This window comes from Vespa mandarinia, chromosome 24, assembly GCF_050613455.1.
Source record: "Vespa mandarinia isolate Hongniang chromosome 24, ASM5061345v1, whole genome shotgun sequence".
In the NCBI taxonomy this organism is placed as follows: Eukaryota; Metazoa; Arthropoda; class Insecta; order Hymenoptera; family Vespidae; genus Vespa; species Vespa mandarinia.
Genome location: NC_140833.1, coordinates 1,815,289 through 1,828,936, shown reverse-complemented (window position 1 = coordinate 1,828,936; position 13,648 = coordinate 1,815,289). Strand labels below are relative to the sequence as shown.

The 13,648-nt window shown below is 26.2% G+C and overlaps 4 protein-coding genes across 6 annotated transcripts; 2 read left to right on the top strand and 2 right to left on the bottom strand.

The window, feature by feature from the left end:
- The first annotated feature begins 14 nt into the window (after nt 1-14).
- On the top strand, nt 15-4,228 carry LOC118442832 (uncharacterized). Of its 3 annotated transcripts, none has more exons than XM_035868996.2 (8): nt 15-108; nt 363-490; nt 784-884; nt 967-1,118; nt 1,307-3,116; nt 3,203-3,433; nt 3,534-3,583; nt 3,669-4,228. In XM_035868996.2, exons 2-8 carry the CDS (start codon nt 366-368, stop codon nt 3,858-3,860), a joined length of 2,661 nt encoding a protein of 886 aa, XP_035724889.1. In that variant the 5' UTR covers nt 15-108; nt 363-365; the 3' UTR covers nt 3,861-4,228. The 3 variants fall into 3 exon arrangements, with proteins under 3 accessions (XP_035724889.1, XP_035724890.1, XP_035724888.1); XM_035868997.2 differs by having other exon boundaries at nt 81-490; nt 1,307-1,421; nt 1,923-3,116; nt 3,669-4,226; XM_035868995.2 differs by having other exon boundaries at nt 81-490.
- Nucleotides 4,229-6,709: 2,481 nt separating this feature from the next.
- On the bottom strand, nt 6,710-10,588 carry ktub (Tub domain-containing protein ktub). Its single transcript, XM_035868008.2, has 8 exons — nt 10,189-10,588; nt 9,932-10,067; nt 9,763-9,855; nt 9,507-9,682; nt 9,227-9,394; nt 8,820-9,165; nt 8,607-8,759; nt 6,710-8,513 (listed from the first exon to the last, which is right to left on the bottom strand). The coding sequence occupies exons 1-8, from the start codon at nt 10,228-10,230 to the stop codon at nt 8,380-8,382; spliced, it is 1,248 nt and encodes a 415-aa protein (XP_035723901.2). The 5' UTR covers nt 10,231-10,588; the 3' UTR covers nt 6,710-8,379.
- A 20-nt stretch (nt 10,589-10,608) lies between these two features.
- tex (THO complex 3 homolog tex) lies at nt 10,609-11,948 on the top strand. The gene is made up of 2 exons (XM_035868012.2): nt 10,609-10,877; nt 10,968-11,948. Exons 1-2 carry the CDS (start codon nt 10,692-10,694, stop codon nt 11,748-11,750), a joined length of 969 nt encoding a protein of 322 aa, XP_035723905.1. The 5' UTR covers nt 10,609-10,691; the 3' UTR covers nt 11,751-11,948.
- HSPBAP1 (HSPB1 associated protein 1) lies at nt 11,909-13,607 on the bottom strand. The gene is made up of 4 exons (XM_035868009.2): nt 13,224-13,607; nt 12,838-13,124; nt 12,371-12,752; nt 11,909-12,286 (listed from the first exon to the last, which is right to left on the bottom strand). Exons 1-4 carry the CDS (start codon nt 13,425-13,427, stop codon nt 11,930-11,932), a joined length of 1,230 nt encoding a protein of 409 aa, XP_035723902.2. The 5' UTR covers nt 13,428-13,607; the 3' UTR covers nt 11,909-11,929.
- Nucleotides 13,608-13,648: the final 41 nt, after the last annotated feature.

Genomic DNA, 13,648 nt, shown 5'->3' with positions numbered 1-13,648 from the left:
CTCTATAGATGGCAGATTGATCGAGAAACATAGAAATGCAATAAAAGCATAACATCCGTGGTTCGATGTAGACGTACTTTGAGGATGTGAGTTGCGGGTCTTCTAAAAGTAAGCCAAATGTAACGTACCGAAGTTCCTACGTCTATATCTGTGTGTTTTTTGTTGGCAATCAACAATATCGATGTTAATTTTTTAAGAATCTATATTATTTATTGTAAATTGTATATGATACGGTAAATAACATCATAGAAACATATGTGATTTATAGAAATTTGTCTACTCGGTTACGTTTCGTCGGTAAAGAAAGCTTATAACAGTAAAATGCCTGTCCCTATATATTTTTAACTTTGTGATTGAAATAGAATATGTCAGAACGAAAAGTGGAAGTTATTGAGAACGTGGAAAAACAATATCTTGATGAATCTCTTGCTATCCAATATGATGATACAATTGACGTATCAATCTTTGATTTTAGTGACACTGATAGATGGTAAGAGAAAGAAGATAATTTGTATGACTGTAATGGTTTTTTTTTTTTTTTTTTTTTTTTTTTTTACATTTATTTATATATATATATATATATTAAAAGTTTGTTTCCTTTTTATGAATTGTTTTTTTATCCATCGAAAAGTATTTATTATTTCAAAAAGAATATTATATATATATATCAAGGGAACATTTTCGAAAGCAACAATTTGTATTTTTAATTTTACATTATACGTTATAATTAATAAATGTAAGGTAGTAATGCTTAAAAAAAAATGACGAATATTTGTATTTAAGGTTATCTGAACCTGTGCAATGTTCATCAAAAACTACAATATATGACTTACATGCCTGGCTGAGAAATTCCTCAGAGATGAGTTTACAAAATATTCCTACTGGTATTCCTTTTTCTACAGCTTTTTTTTTTCTCTCTCTCTTTCTTTATCCTCATGATATACCCATATATTTCATTGATTCTAGTTAATAAAAGATTTACTGATACGAGAACATTTACAAGGCCTAAAAAACGAAATAGCAGAATGAGCTTTGAATCTATCATGGAATCATTGCCTCCTCATTTACAAAGTGCATGTAAAATTCGAGACAAAGAAGCTCAGAATTTGTATCAAAATGTAAGTTTTAGAAATTATTATAATATTTGACTGCCATAGAAAAAAAAAGAAAATCTATACGTTAGTTAGTATTATCCTTCTGATTCTTAGAGATTTAATAAAAAATGTTACTGATTCCAAATATTATATATATATATATTATATATATATATATATATATATATATATGTGTTATTTTTAATATACAGACATATAAAAACCAAACCAATGAGAAGAAAGACGCTGTACCTTTTATGCTAAAGGCAACAATGGGAGCTAATCATTATGTTCCTGATGATAATTTAATTACATCTGGACAAGAAAGTATGGAAGCCTTTCTAAATATGTCGCAATCAAAGGGAATTGATTCATTTATCAATTTAGTCGAACCCGATTTTGGTGATACATTAATGAATGTTTCTCATCCTTCTGTTTTATATTCATCTATCACATCATTGACTAATGATAACACATTATATAACACGGACTACGATTGTGCTATTAACTCAGATAATTTATCCCATCCAATGATAGATAAATGTCAATTTATCAAAACTAAAAACCCAAAGCTTAATTTGGAAGCAACTTTTTTATCAAAATTCAATGATAAAACTATTTTGGAAAATAAAAATAAGGATAAAGTTTCTATAAATAATACATTTATTAGTAAACCAAGAAATACTGAAAAAATGAATATTAATAATATTTACAATATAGACATTCACAATGATATGTCATTGACGTCAATGAATGCAGAGATAGAAGAAATAAGTGCAAATGTGTTGTCTTCCACATTTACAAATCCATGTGATCTTAATGTTACAGTGATAAAATCAGAAAGTAATGGAACAAAAAACTCACTAGACACTACATATCAATGTGTAAATGTAAAAGAGGAAAAAAAAAGTGCGATGGTAACAAATACATCTGATTCTTATGAGCAAAACGTTAATACTGATTCTAATATGGAAGAAGCTGCCACGCAATGTTTAAACATTACGGTTTTACCTGTACAGAATAATTGTATAAATCCGGCACCTCAGATACCTGTTTCATATTCAAATCATTCTTCTAAACATGAAAATCCACTAAATTCAACATTCACCAGTATGAACAAGAATACGAATCAATATCAATCAATATATATGAACCCTACAAGTTTATCATCAGAAGAAATACCTTCATTAAGAAGAGAATTACTAACAGAAATTCAACGGAGTGGGAAATACAAGCTGCATTCTGTCTATAGTAATACTTCCAATAATGAACCTTGTACTCAGTTAAAGACAAATGAAAATATTGATGTAACTTATGATTCAAATCTTATACAGAAAAGTAATATTCCTATTGAAAACAAATATAATACATATAAAAAGCAATCTCCAAAAGATCAATCTAATAGTAAAAATGAATTATCAGATTGTAATATAGTAACATGTACACAAAAAGATTTGCAGAGTCGTAAGTTTTATACTTTTACAAAAAAAACTAGTAGTATCAATGGGAAGAGCAATATAGAGACTGTAGAGCCACCTAGTAATATGGATGCAACATTTTGTAAGCCGGTTTCAAAACCCCCAAAGAAAAAATTACATGCGCCAAAAAAATTATCTAAACTGCCACAATTCTTGCAAAAATCAAATCCTAATCTTTTATCAAATACAACAAAAACTATTGATACGACTGGATTTTCATATTTACCTAACGTGAGACAAGTGAAAGGTTCATGTATTAATACAATAAAAGCCATAGCAAATCCAATGACAAATATACCGTATTCTTTGGGAAAATTGAGAAGTGGCTCGGAACAACGATTGCCACATGTTGACATTAATACAACATTTCAAAAGCCAAATTCTGGAGGATCTACAGAAAGTATAGATAGCACTCAAAGTGCTCATAGTGCTCCTGACTTAGATGATAGACTTAGTATGTGTTCTGACAGTAGTCATAATTCATATAATGTACGTACAACGAATATGGAACAATTGCATCAAATTGTATATACACAAGAAGAGGGTAAATATATTTTCATATAAAATAATTTAACTATAGTATCTTATTAGGTTATAATTAAATAAATATCTTAAATGTTTTGAGAGTAGGTTCTAAACACGAATCAACACCGAAACCAAAGAAACACATTTTACGTAATAATTGGATCGATGAATTAAAGGATCTACCATCTCCAATTTTAAAACATAATGTAGAGGAAACTGAGAGCAATTCTAGTTCACCACTTAGTATAGATTCAACAGTTAAGACTAGTTCCCCGATAATAAGTCCAACTGGATCTAGTCAAGCAATAAACACCAATGGAGAACATAAAATGTCAAGTTAGTTAAACATTATATATATTTTTTATTAAAATTTTATATAAAATTTTACTTTATGATATTAAGAGTTTTATAAAATAATTTTTGTTTATCTTTTAAGGTAATTTGGAAGAAAAAGAACAGGAAAATGCTGTTGCTGTTGTGAAGCAGGTAAAACAAAATATTAATTAATTATTAATAATTTGTCAAATTTTCTGTTTCAAAATAATAATCATAACTCTGTATATTGTTTCAGACAACAAATAAATTAACTAATATGACAGAAAATAAGACTAGGCTTAGACAGCCAAGTAACTGGAATACTGGAAATAAACCAGTTGGTACAGTAAGTGGTATACCTAGACCTCCGTCGCGCATACCAGCTTTTAGATTTGTAAGGCCAAACGTAAAAACTACTCAAGGTGATTTAAAAAAAGGGTGTCTGTGAAACTAAATATTATTTAAAGGAATTGCAATAGCAATATTATTGTGTGAGCGTTTTCATTTTACAAGAATTATTACTGCGATCATTCGTGCACAAAATATCGAAAATTTCCATTATAGGTAATCATTTAATTTATATTAACATATTCAGTATTATTGAGCTTCCAGGAAGTGTACAGTTCCTGCTCAATCGTTATAACACATATCACATATTAAATTTACGTTTAATTTCGGTTTTACACAAGATTTTATATGCATATTCATTCACAGAAATGTTATATTTGCTATTAGGAAATAGTAAGATAATTTTTTATACAAATATTTACGAAAACAATAAACAATGCATAAACAATGCATAATAATAATAATAATAATAATAATAATAATAATAATAATAATATTAATATTAATAATAATAGTAATAATGATGATTATGCTAATACTATTACTACTACTAATAATAATAATGAAATAACAGAAACATTATCATTTATGCTTTTTTTTTCTTCTTTTTTTCATTTTAATAATTCATGCTATATTATCTACAAGATAAATATTGCTTTTGTGTTTCCAGAATAATTAATGTATCTCTTTAAATTTTAAATTTTCTTTATATGATTACTTATTTGACATATAAATAATATATTTTTAATGGCAGATTTTGTAACTTGTACATTACTTTATAAGTTTCTTTGATATATATCTTAATATAAAGTATCTTATAGTTGAATATCATAATTTCAAAAGTAAAAGAATAAAAATGTATATTACTGTTGCCAAAAAAAAAGAGAACGTTTACATTTGAACATCAGGTTTGTTATATTTAACTGAATCTGTTTCATATGTTACATAGAAATAATTATCCAATTTTATGATATAACGAATTATTGTTTATTTTTTTAATTTATTCGCATTTTTTAAAATTTCCTTCATAATTTTGTGGATAAAGGATTACAATTATTGCAAAATAAAAAATATTCTTCAAATAAATATATATAAACCTGTATTTTAACAAATACAATGTATCCCAGAAAATATCATATTTTTCATATCCGTCCTAGTATTTTCAGTAAAGAATCATGTATATAAAAACAAATACACTTGTGATCCTTTATCCAATCAAATTAAAAAATTAAAAACATTCTTGAAAATATATAGTATAAGTAAATATAAACTGACAAGTCATATCACATCAAGATTGTATACTCGATAATTAAAAATGCGAGATAGGAGTGCTTTTAAAATTGAAAATGGAAAATGTGTAAACCTATTGCGATTAATAAAGAAAAAAAAAAGTAATAATAATAAAAATAAATAATAAATGAGAACAGTTAAATTTCTGTTTATATTTTTAAAATTAATAATTTCAAAATTTGTGTGTGTCTATACATTTATATACATATAATTACATATTTTCTAATAAAATTTCATATACTTTGAATATCATTTCACTTACGATAAAAATAGTGACTGAATATTGACTAACTAGACCTTAAGTGCCTTGATTGTATTATTGTATTAATAAAACGTTTGTTATATATACTTATATGGTATGAAAAACAACTATGGCCAGGTAATTTGTTTTACTGCCTTGAATAATGCTATAAGCAATTAATGTCACTAATGTTTTTTTACATAATTTGTGATAATAAATATTGTATATATACATTTTATTCAAAATCATTTTTTATTATTGAATTTCTTATATAATATAATATGATTAAAACATTGCAGGTATTATTAGAAAACTGTCATTTCTATTTGATATTATTTCTTTCTAAACAATTTTCTTCTCTGAATTAAGTTAATGTACTAAGAAAGATAAACTTTTTTAACACACACCAAATATTTATTTACATAATCTTACACAAAGATATAATGATCAAATACTTCATACATAAATAATAATTATAGTAAAACTCCGTTTTTTTTTCACAATTAACATTATAGAAAAAATTATATATAAAGTCGGAAGAGAAAAATAAATTTTTTGATATTTAGATATTATACTAAATGTTTGAATAATTCTTTCTTTCTTTTTTTTTCATTCTTTTTTTTTTCTTTCTTTTTTTTTCATGACAATATAATAGACATTTCATGACAATATAATTTTATGTCTCATTTAAATTACTGTATATATAAATACTAAAAACTCATTTGGCCTTAATTAACAATGATACAAAAAACTTGTTAATGTAAAAAGGTAATACAAAAAAGGATATTTTTTTTTTCTTTTTTTTTTTCTTTTTTTTTTTTTTTTTTTATATATATATATAAAATGACACTTCTAGAGAATATGATATACTATTCACAGACTATAATTATTCTTAATATATGATATATCATTATATAATCATATCGTTATAATTCGGTAAAATTGTTTGATCATTCATTTTATAATACTGTTTGTTATTATTGCAAAATATATTTCAACTCACTTAATTTCAATACAAACATATGTATGTGTGTATATATATATATATATATTATTTTGTTATGCGATTATTGGAATGAATTGCTTTCAGATTTCATATGTTGCATTCTATCTAATGAAATAAATTCATAAAGATAAACATAACAAGGAGATTATTTTCATTTTTTCATAGTTAAAAATACACATTACATTGAATAATAAATATCTAATATTTATAATATGATTATTCAAGCTAGTTTATATTATAAAATGTATGGTCTTGTACAAATTGTATGTGAACTATTTTTATATATATATGTATATGTATATGTATATATTGAACATGAAGGCACAATATCAAATAATTTAAATAATCACACAATCATTGTATTCTTATTAATTCTAATATACAGTACAGTGTAGAGGAATCTGTTTATTATAATACTTTATTTTAAACAAACTAAGACAAATTGAACCCATTATTAGATTAATTAATACATTAATTCTACTTTAAGTGTAGTTATATATCATATATGTACTGTATAATTAAATATACAGATACTTGTAAAAACAATAAATGACTTTCCAATTTATTGTTAATATTTATTAAATATTTCAGATAGAGATAAAATACTATCAATATATGATGTATTATTGTCCAAATTTTATATAAGTTATATTACGCACTTGTATCAAAATATTTATCAAAATTTACATTAAAATACAAACTAATTTGTTTCTAATAATTGTTTTGATAAATGGAGCAGCACTGTACTGTATTTTAGTTTCTTGTCTATTGCATAGTAAACGTACTTTTACATGTTTTATAGTATTAACATGGTGCAATGCTATTTGATATTAGTATCAAACAAATGCAATGAAAACAGACATGACATAAAAGAATTAAAAAAATATACGCATGAAAAATTGTGTGTGTGTGTGTGTGTGTGTGTATATAAAATTAAAATATATAAAATAATTAAATATTAAATATTATATAAAACTGATGCTATTTTTTTTATACAGATCGTACGTCAGGTACACATTAAAAGCCTTGCATATAATATATATTTTGTCTTAACTAAGAATTAATGTAGATAATTAAAAAAAATACTACTGTGCTTTCATTTACAAAGCTATGATATATCGAAATTCATTTATGAATTTTCTAAGATACATGGCTAGAAGAACTTGCAATATTCGTGATATATGTGATTATTAGAATAAATTATGGGTTACACACTCATTTTAAAAACAAATTTTACGAGAGGCAGTAGTACAAATATTTTAACTGTTCTTGTTTTTTTTTTTTTTTTTCTTTTTCTTTTTCTTTTTTTTTCCCCTATCATATTAATAATCCTTATAAAAGATTAGCATTTTAATTAATGTGAGAGAGAAACACGTTTTATATTTTATCTAATATCGTACTAAGTAGTTCAGTTGTAACTTAAATACAAAGAAGAGAACACAAGTATAAACTTGTTATATGATATTAAAAAAAGATTACATACTGTGTATATAGATAGAAAAGCTGAACACACACAGTTTTCTAGCACAATTTTTTTTTTCCTTTTTTTAGTCTTTTTTATAAAACCAACTCTTATACGGTGAATATTTATCAAATTAGCACCGAATTATTTTAATTTTGATTGTCTATTATAAGCTTTTGTCTTAAATATAGACAGCAACATAATTTTAGATATATGCCAGTCACAATTGAATTATAGAATTAAGGCATAAATTGATTTCTATTCTTATTATATTTAATTTCTAATAGATTAATCTTTCTTCTTATATGCTATATCAAATATGGTAGTATAGTTCATCTCTTTTTAAAACTTTTTAAATGTGCACAAATATCTATTGCATTAATACACAAAATTCATGTTTAATTTCTTCCTTCTTTGTTCGTTTCCGATTTCACACATTTCAATTATAAATATTATATATGAAATATAACAAACCCATTTCATGTATATTTTGAAATATGTAAACGGATTTGCTTCATTGCTTTTATATCATGCAAGTCCTGAAAAAAGTTCCTGTGACTTTGTTTTATTCATAACTTTGGTTCCAATTCTTTAATCCTCTTTATATTTTCATATCACTCTTATTCGCATGCTAGTTTACTATCAAAACTACTTAAAGCAATCGCAAAAGCTTGAAGTGTACAAAGTGGGAACCTATAATCCATAGTGAAGACATCTTCAGCTACACGTCCAAATTGCATAACAACATAGTCCACTGAAAATAAAAGTAAAAAAAAAAACAATACATAGAATTAAGAAATTTTATAATATGAATTGTTTTCATAATTTTATTTTCTATTAAACTAACCATCACTGTCATGTACAACTTGAAAATTTTTAACAGATGCTTGTGTGACACGGCCATGAAAATTCAACACATACGATTGCGTATCGTCATTCCATACTGGAGTTTTGTTATGTAGTTCTATTAAATTATCCATATTTTTCATTTTCCAACGTTCTGAAATGATCATAAAATGAATATCTTGTATATTGTATGATTAAATAATTTATTATATACCAAGCAATGTTTCCGTTTCATCCCGTGGACAAATTTCAACTCGTTTTTGATCAGGCGTCATTCCAGGTATAATAACAGTCATTTTTCGTGGACCTTTAAATCCTAAGACGTTTGTGTCATATACTACTGCGGCTAATTCTTGTCGTGGATTAAAACGCTCATCTCTTTTACAATCTTTCATTAATGAATATCCATTGTCATAAACAGTAAATTGTGTCCCAAGGAGATTAGATCTTAATTTTCCTATATAGGATTCACCACCTCTTGAAAGATCTGTAGGATCCGTGGAAATTAAATAATTACTTGTTGTACTTTTCTTCCTCTTGCGTCCGGCCAATAAAAATATCTAAAATAACATCTATAATGAAAATTCAATTATTTATTAAATAGATTTAAAATATACTAACCTTTTTTCCATAATCACGTTCAAGATGTAAAAAATAAGTAGGGTAAAGACCACGGTCCATACCTTTTTTATCACGTGTTATACGACACTTATAATGCATTTTTTTATTTGCCGGTTGCAATACAAATTGTTCTATATTTCCTTCTACATTACCTTCTAATTCTGGACTCTGGATTAAAGAAAATTATTATTTTATAATAGACCTTACAGAAATAACTTGTTAATAATATACAAAGCAAATTTATGAAATGATATTTTATAATAATTGGGTTAATACATACAGTAGAATGATTGTCTCTATTGATAAGTGCACGAGTTACTTCTGATGGTGCTATTTTAAGAGGAGAAGAACATGGCAGAGATTCTGAAGGAGAATGCAAATCTACAGGAGATGATTCTTCATCTGCGCATTCTCTAGCTTCCGTACCTTCGTAAAATGCTATTTCGGAGCTTGCTTCTAAAATATAAATTATTGTTTTAATTTAATTTAAATCATAGAAATAATATAACAATAATATACTATAATTATAATTTTACCACTAATTTCTGTTTCTATAGGTTTATTTTCAGAAAATGTTCCAATATCTGGATTTGTTTGGGACATTGTGAATTGTAAAGGCCCATCGTATCCTATAAAATTGAACTCCAAATAAACATATTATTCTATAAAAATAATATTTTCAATTATAATAAATATCAATTTTACCATGAAGTTCTTTATTAGGATTAATCCATTTCATAGTATGACTTGTTAATTGTGTAGTGGATATATTTGATGCCTGCACCATACCACCAGCACCACTTTGTCTTTTTTGTTTCATTTTTTGTGCAATTAATTGTCTCTATAATAAAAAATGTAATTCATTAACCACAATATTATCAAAATATATATATACATATATACATTCACATATAATATATGTATATATATATAAAAATTTTTTAAATGTAATTCAGTCACACCTGTTGTTCAAGCTTCTGTTGTCTTAAATCAAGTGATGTCATTTTACTGCTTATTAAAGCAATTATTTATCATAAACAAATGACTTTTCCTCGAGCACAATTAAACTTCTATAAATGAAGTTTGTTTACGTCAAAACATATTACATGTCCTCATGGTACCTAGGCAACCAACCCGTATAATTCGACGCATGAGTTGTCTTTGATATTGAAAACACTAACGAGTTATATCATTTTTCGTGATTGGTCGTTCACGTATTAAAAAGACATTTTACGATATAATCAAATATATAATCAATATGATTAGAATTTAAGCATGTATATATATACATATATATACATATATACATGTAATTTAATATTAATCGTGAATATTTTATGTTCTTTAATATTGACTAGAACTCTCAGATCGATTAGTTTATATTAATTTGACCGGTAAATTTCGATCTTCGTTGATTCGAGTCAATGCATTCCTATGATTCGCAGGCACGAGTATGTAAACAAACATGGCGACTACTAGTCCACGCGTGGAAGACTTGATAAATTATTTTAAATCGCATAACAAAATTAGAGAACAACAAAGTCATTCTGCTAAAGTTCACAGTGTTGGATGGAGTTGCGATGGAAAATTATTGGCTTCAGGTTCTTTTGACAAATCCGTTTGTATATTTTCTCTTGGACCAGACCGACTAGTAAGTATTATTAAGAATTAATACAATTTATAATTTATATATTAACAGTAGAAAGAGATTATGTCATAGTATAAATAATATTTTCTATAGAAACAAGAAATAACTTTTAGAGGACACGGAGGTAGCGTAGATCAATTATGTTGGCACGCATTTTGTCCAGAATTATTATCGACTGCGAGTGGAGATAAAACCGTTCGTATTTGGGATACGCGAACACAAAAATGTACTGCTAATATTAGTACCAGAGGAGAAAATATTAATATATCGTGGTCACCTGATGGTAATACCATAGCCGTTGGTAATAAGGAGGATCTTGTAACATTCATTGATGCCAGAGTTATGAAAATACGTGCCGAAGAACAATTTAATTTTGAAGTGAATGAGATCTCATGGAATAAGGATTCTGACACATTTTATTTAACCAATGGACAAGGCTGTGTACATATTCTTAGCTATCCGGAATTAGAATTATTACATGTGATAAAAGCACATCCAGGAACTTGTATATGCATAGAATTTGATCCAACTGGACGTTATTTTGCAACTGGCTCTGCGGATGCATTAGTGTCTTTATGGGATGCAGATGAATTGTGTTGCTTAAGAACATTTTCGAGATTAGAATGGCCAGTAAGGACAATATCCTTTTCCTATGATGGACAATTATTAGCAGCAGCATCAGAGGATTTAGTTATAGATATAGGTGAGGTAGAAACAGGAGAGAAGATAGCTGATATTCCAGTTGAAGCTGCAACATTTACTGTTGCCTGGCATCCAAAACAATATTTACTTGCTTATGCCTGTGACGATAAGGATACATACGATAGGAAAAGAGATGCTGGTAGTTTAAAAGTATTTGGATTTGCTAATGACTGAACCACATTTAAATGGTTTTATAATTTTATGATAAAAATATTTTTATCTATTACTTTTTTGTCTATCTGTTAATTAATATTATTTTACTTAGACAGATAGTAAATAAGATAATAGTAATTATACAAGGAAACTGAACAAAATAATTAAATTATTATATTGATCTATATATAATATTTTTATTAATTTCCATAATGAGTTTTTAAAAGCAATTCAGCTGCTTTATCGATAATATCAGGATGACAAAATGTATTGACAATGTCTTTTGATAATTGAGAGAATAGTTCTGTCTTATTTACAGAAATCACAGATGTAGGTACATTTGTTTGAGATAGTTCATCAATACTAGTTAAAAATCTTTCCCTTTTATATTTTAATAAATCTTGTAATTCTGACTCCTCCAGGTTATGTAGTAATTTCACAAAATTAGGATACTTTACAGATAAATCTTCAACAGTCCATACTAAGTGTTTTATTTTCTTTGTATCCGATAACTTTTCAGTATCAATATGTTTACATTCTAAGAGAGTGTTTTCCAACTAATAATAAAGAAAAAACTGTTAATACAAACACTTTGAAAGTTTTTAATTATAATATAATTATGCATTAGGCCAAAAACTTACTATTTTGATATTTTGAGAAAGAGAACAATGTATTTCCTCAGGATTGTCACATACTTTTTTACCAATTCTGTTAACAATTAATTTAACAAGCGCTTCCTTAAGGCGTGCTTTATTGTCTGTCTGTAGAGGTAACCATATATTGACACTTACAGTCAAGTCCAAGGATTCTACATAGTGCCACCAACCTTTTGGAACAAATAAAACGTCTCCTTTTTCAAGTATAATAAATTTTACTTGTCCTGAAAGCTTTAATATTGCTTCTTCTTCCTCATCTGTTGGACAAAAAAAATTAAATTTGCTGTATATCGTTGATTCTTCGTAAGGAACTCTTGTAGGACGAAGTTTATCAGTTGAATTTGGTGGAAACAATATCCATTGCTTTCTGTAATTTTTAATCAGAAAAAAGACTACATAAGGATAGTTAGATATGTAATATATATTAAAGACGTATATATATATGTATCAACCTGCCATGAATTTGAGCTACTAAATTACATCCATAAGAATCAAAATGGCAATTTGTATGTGCGCCTTTATTTCCAATCCAAAGAGTAGAATCATGACCATCTTTTTCAATGCCAAATCTATGCCAATTTAAGGAATTAAGTAAATCAGGCTTATCCTGTATCCATTCATGCATATACTTGTAATCAAAGTAATACCATTTACTGTTATCAATAGAAGAATTCGATTCTTCTACAAATTCTGCAAATGTCATTGTTTTAGTATGGCATTGCTTTTCCCATTGTGGATACTATAATAGATAATAAAAAATATAAATTATACTTTTCTCTAATAAATTTATGAATTTATAAATACGAATTTCTTTTAAATGATTAACGATGAAAGATACCATGGATCTTGAATTATATCCAACTCGAAATTGTAATTTCATATCTCCGAATTTTTCTATAAGATCCGATAAATTCCATTGTAATAATTGCCATATAAATGAACCATTCCCATCTTGCAAAATATTATGAAACACTATTGGTTCTTGCAAATCAAAAATAGCTCCCTTCAAAGTTTCTTCATTTGGCACATTAGTCTCTTCCATTGTATATAATATTTGTTATATATTACATATCTTATTTAAACAAAAGACATCTGTATGAATAACTTCAATATAATAAATGTTATTTATGATATAATACATATCGTATCATTTAATTAATATCTAATTATCTAGTTAAACGGCATTTTATTATTTCAATATTAGGTTATAAAATTTTATAATTTAGTTTCTCCGCGCCACTAGATGTCATCTTGATATGAAAA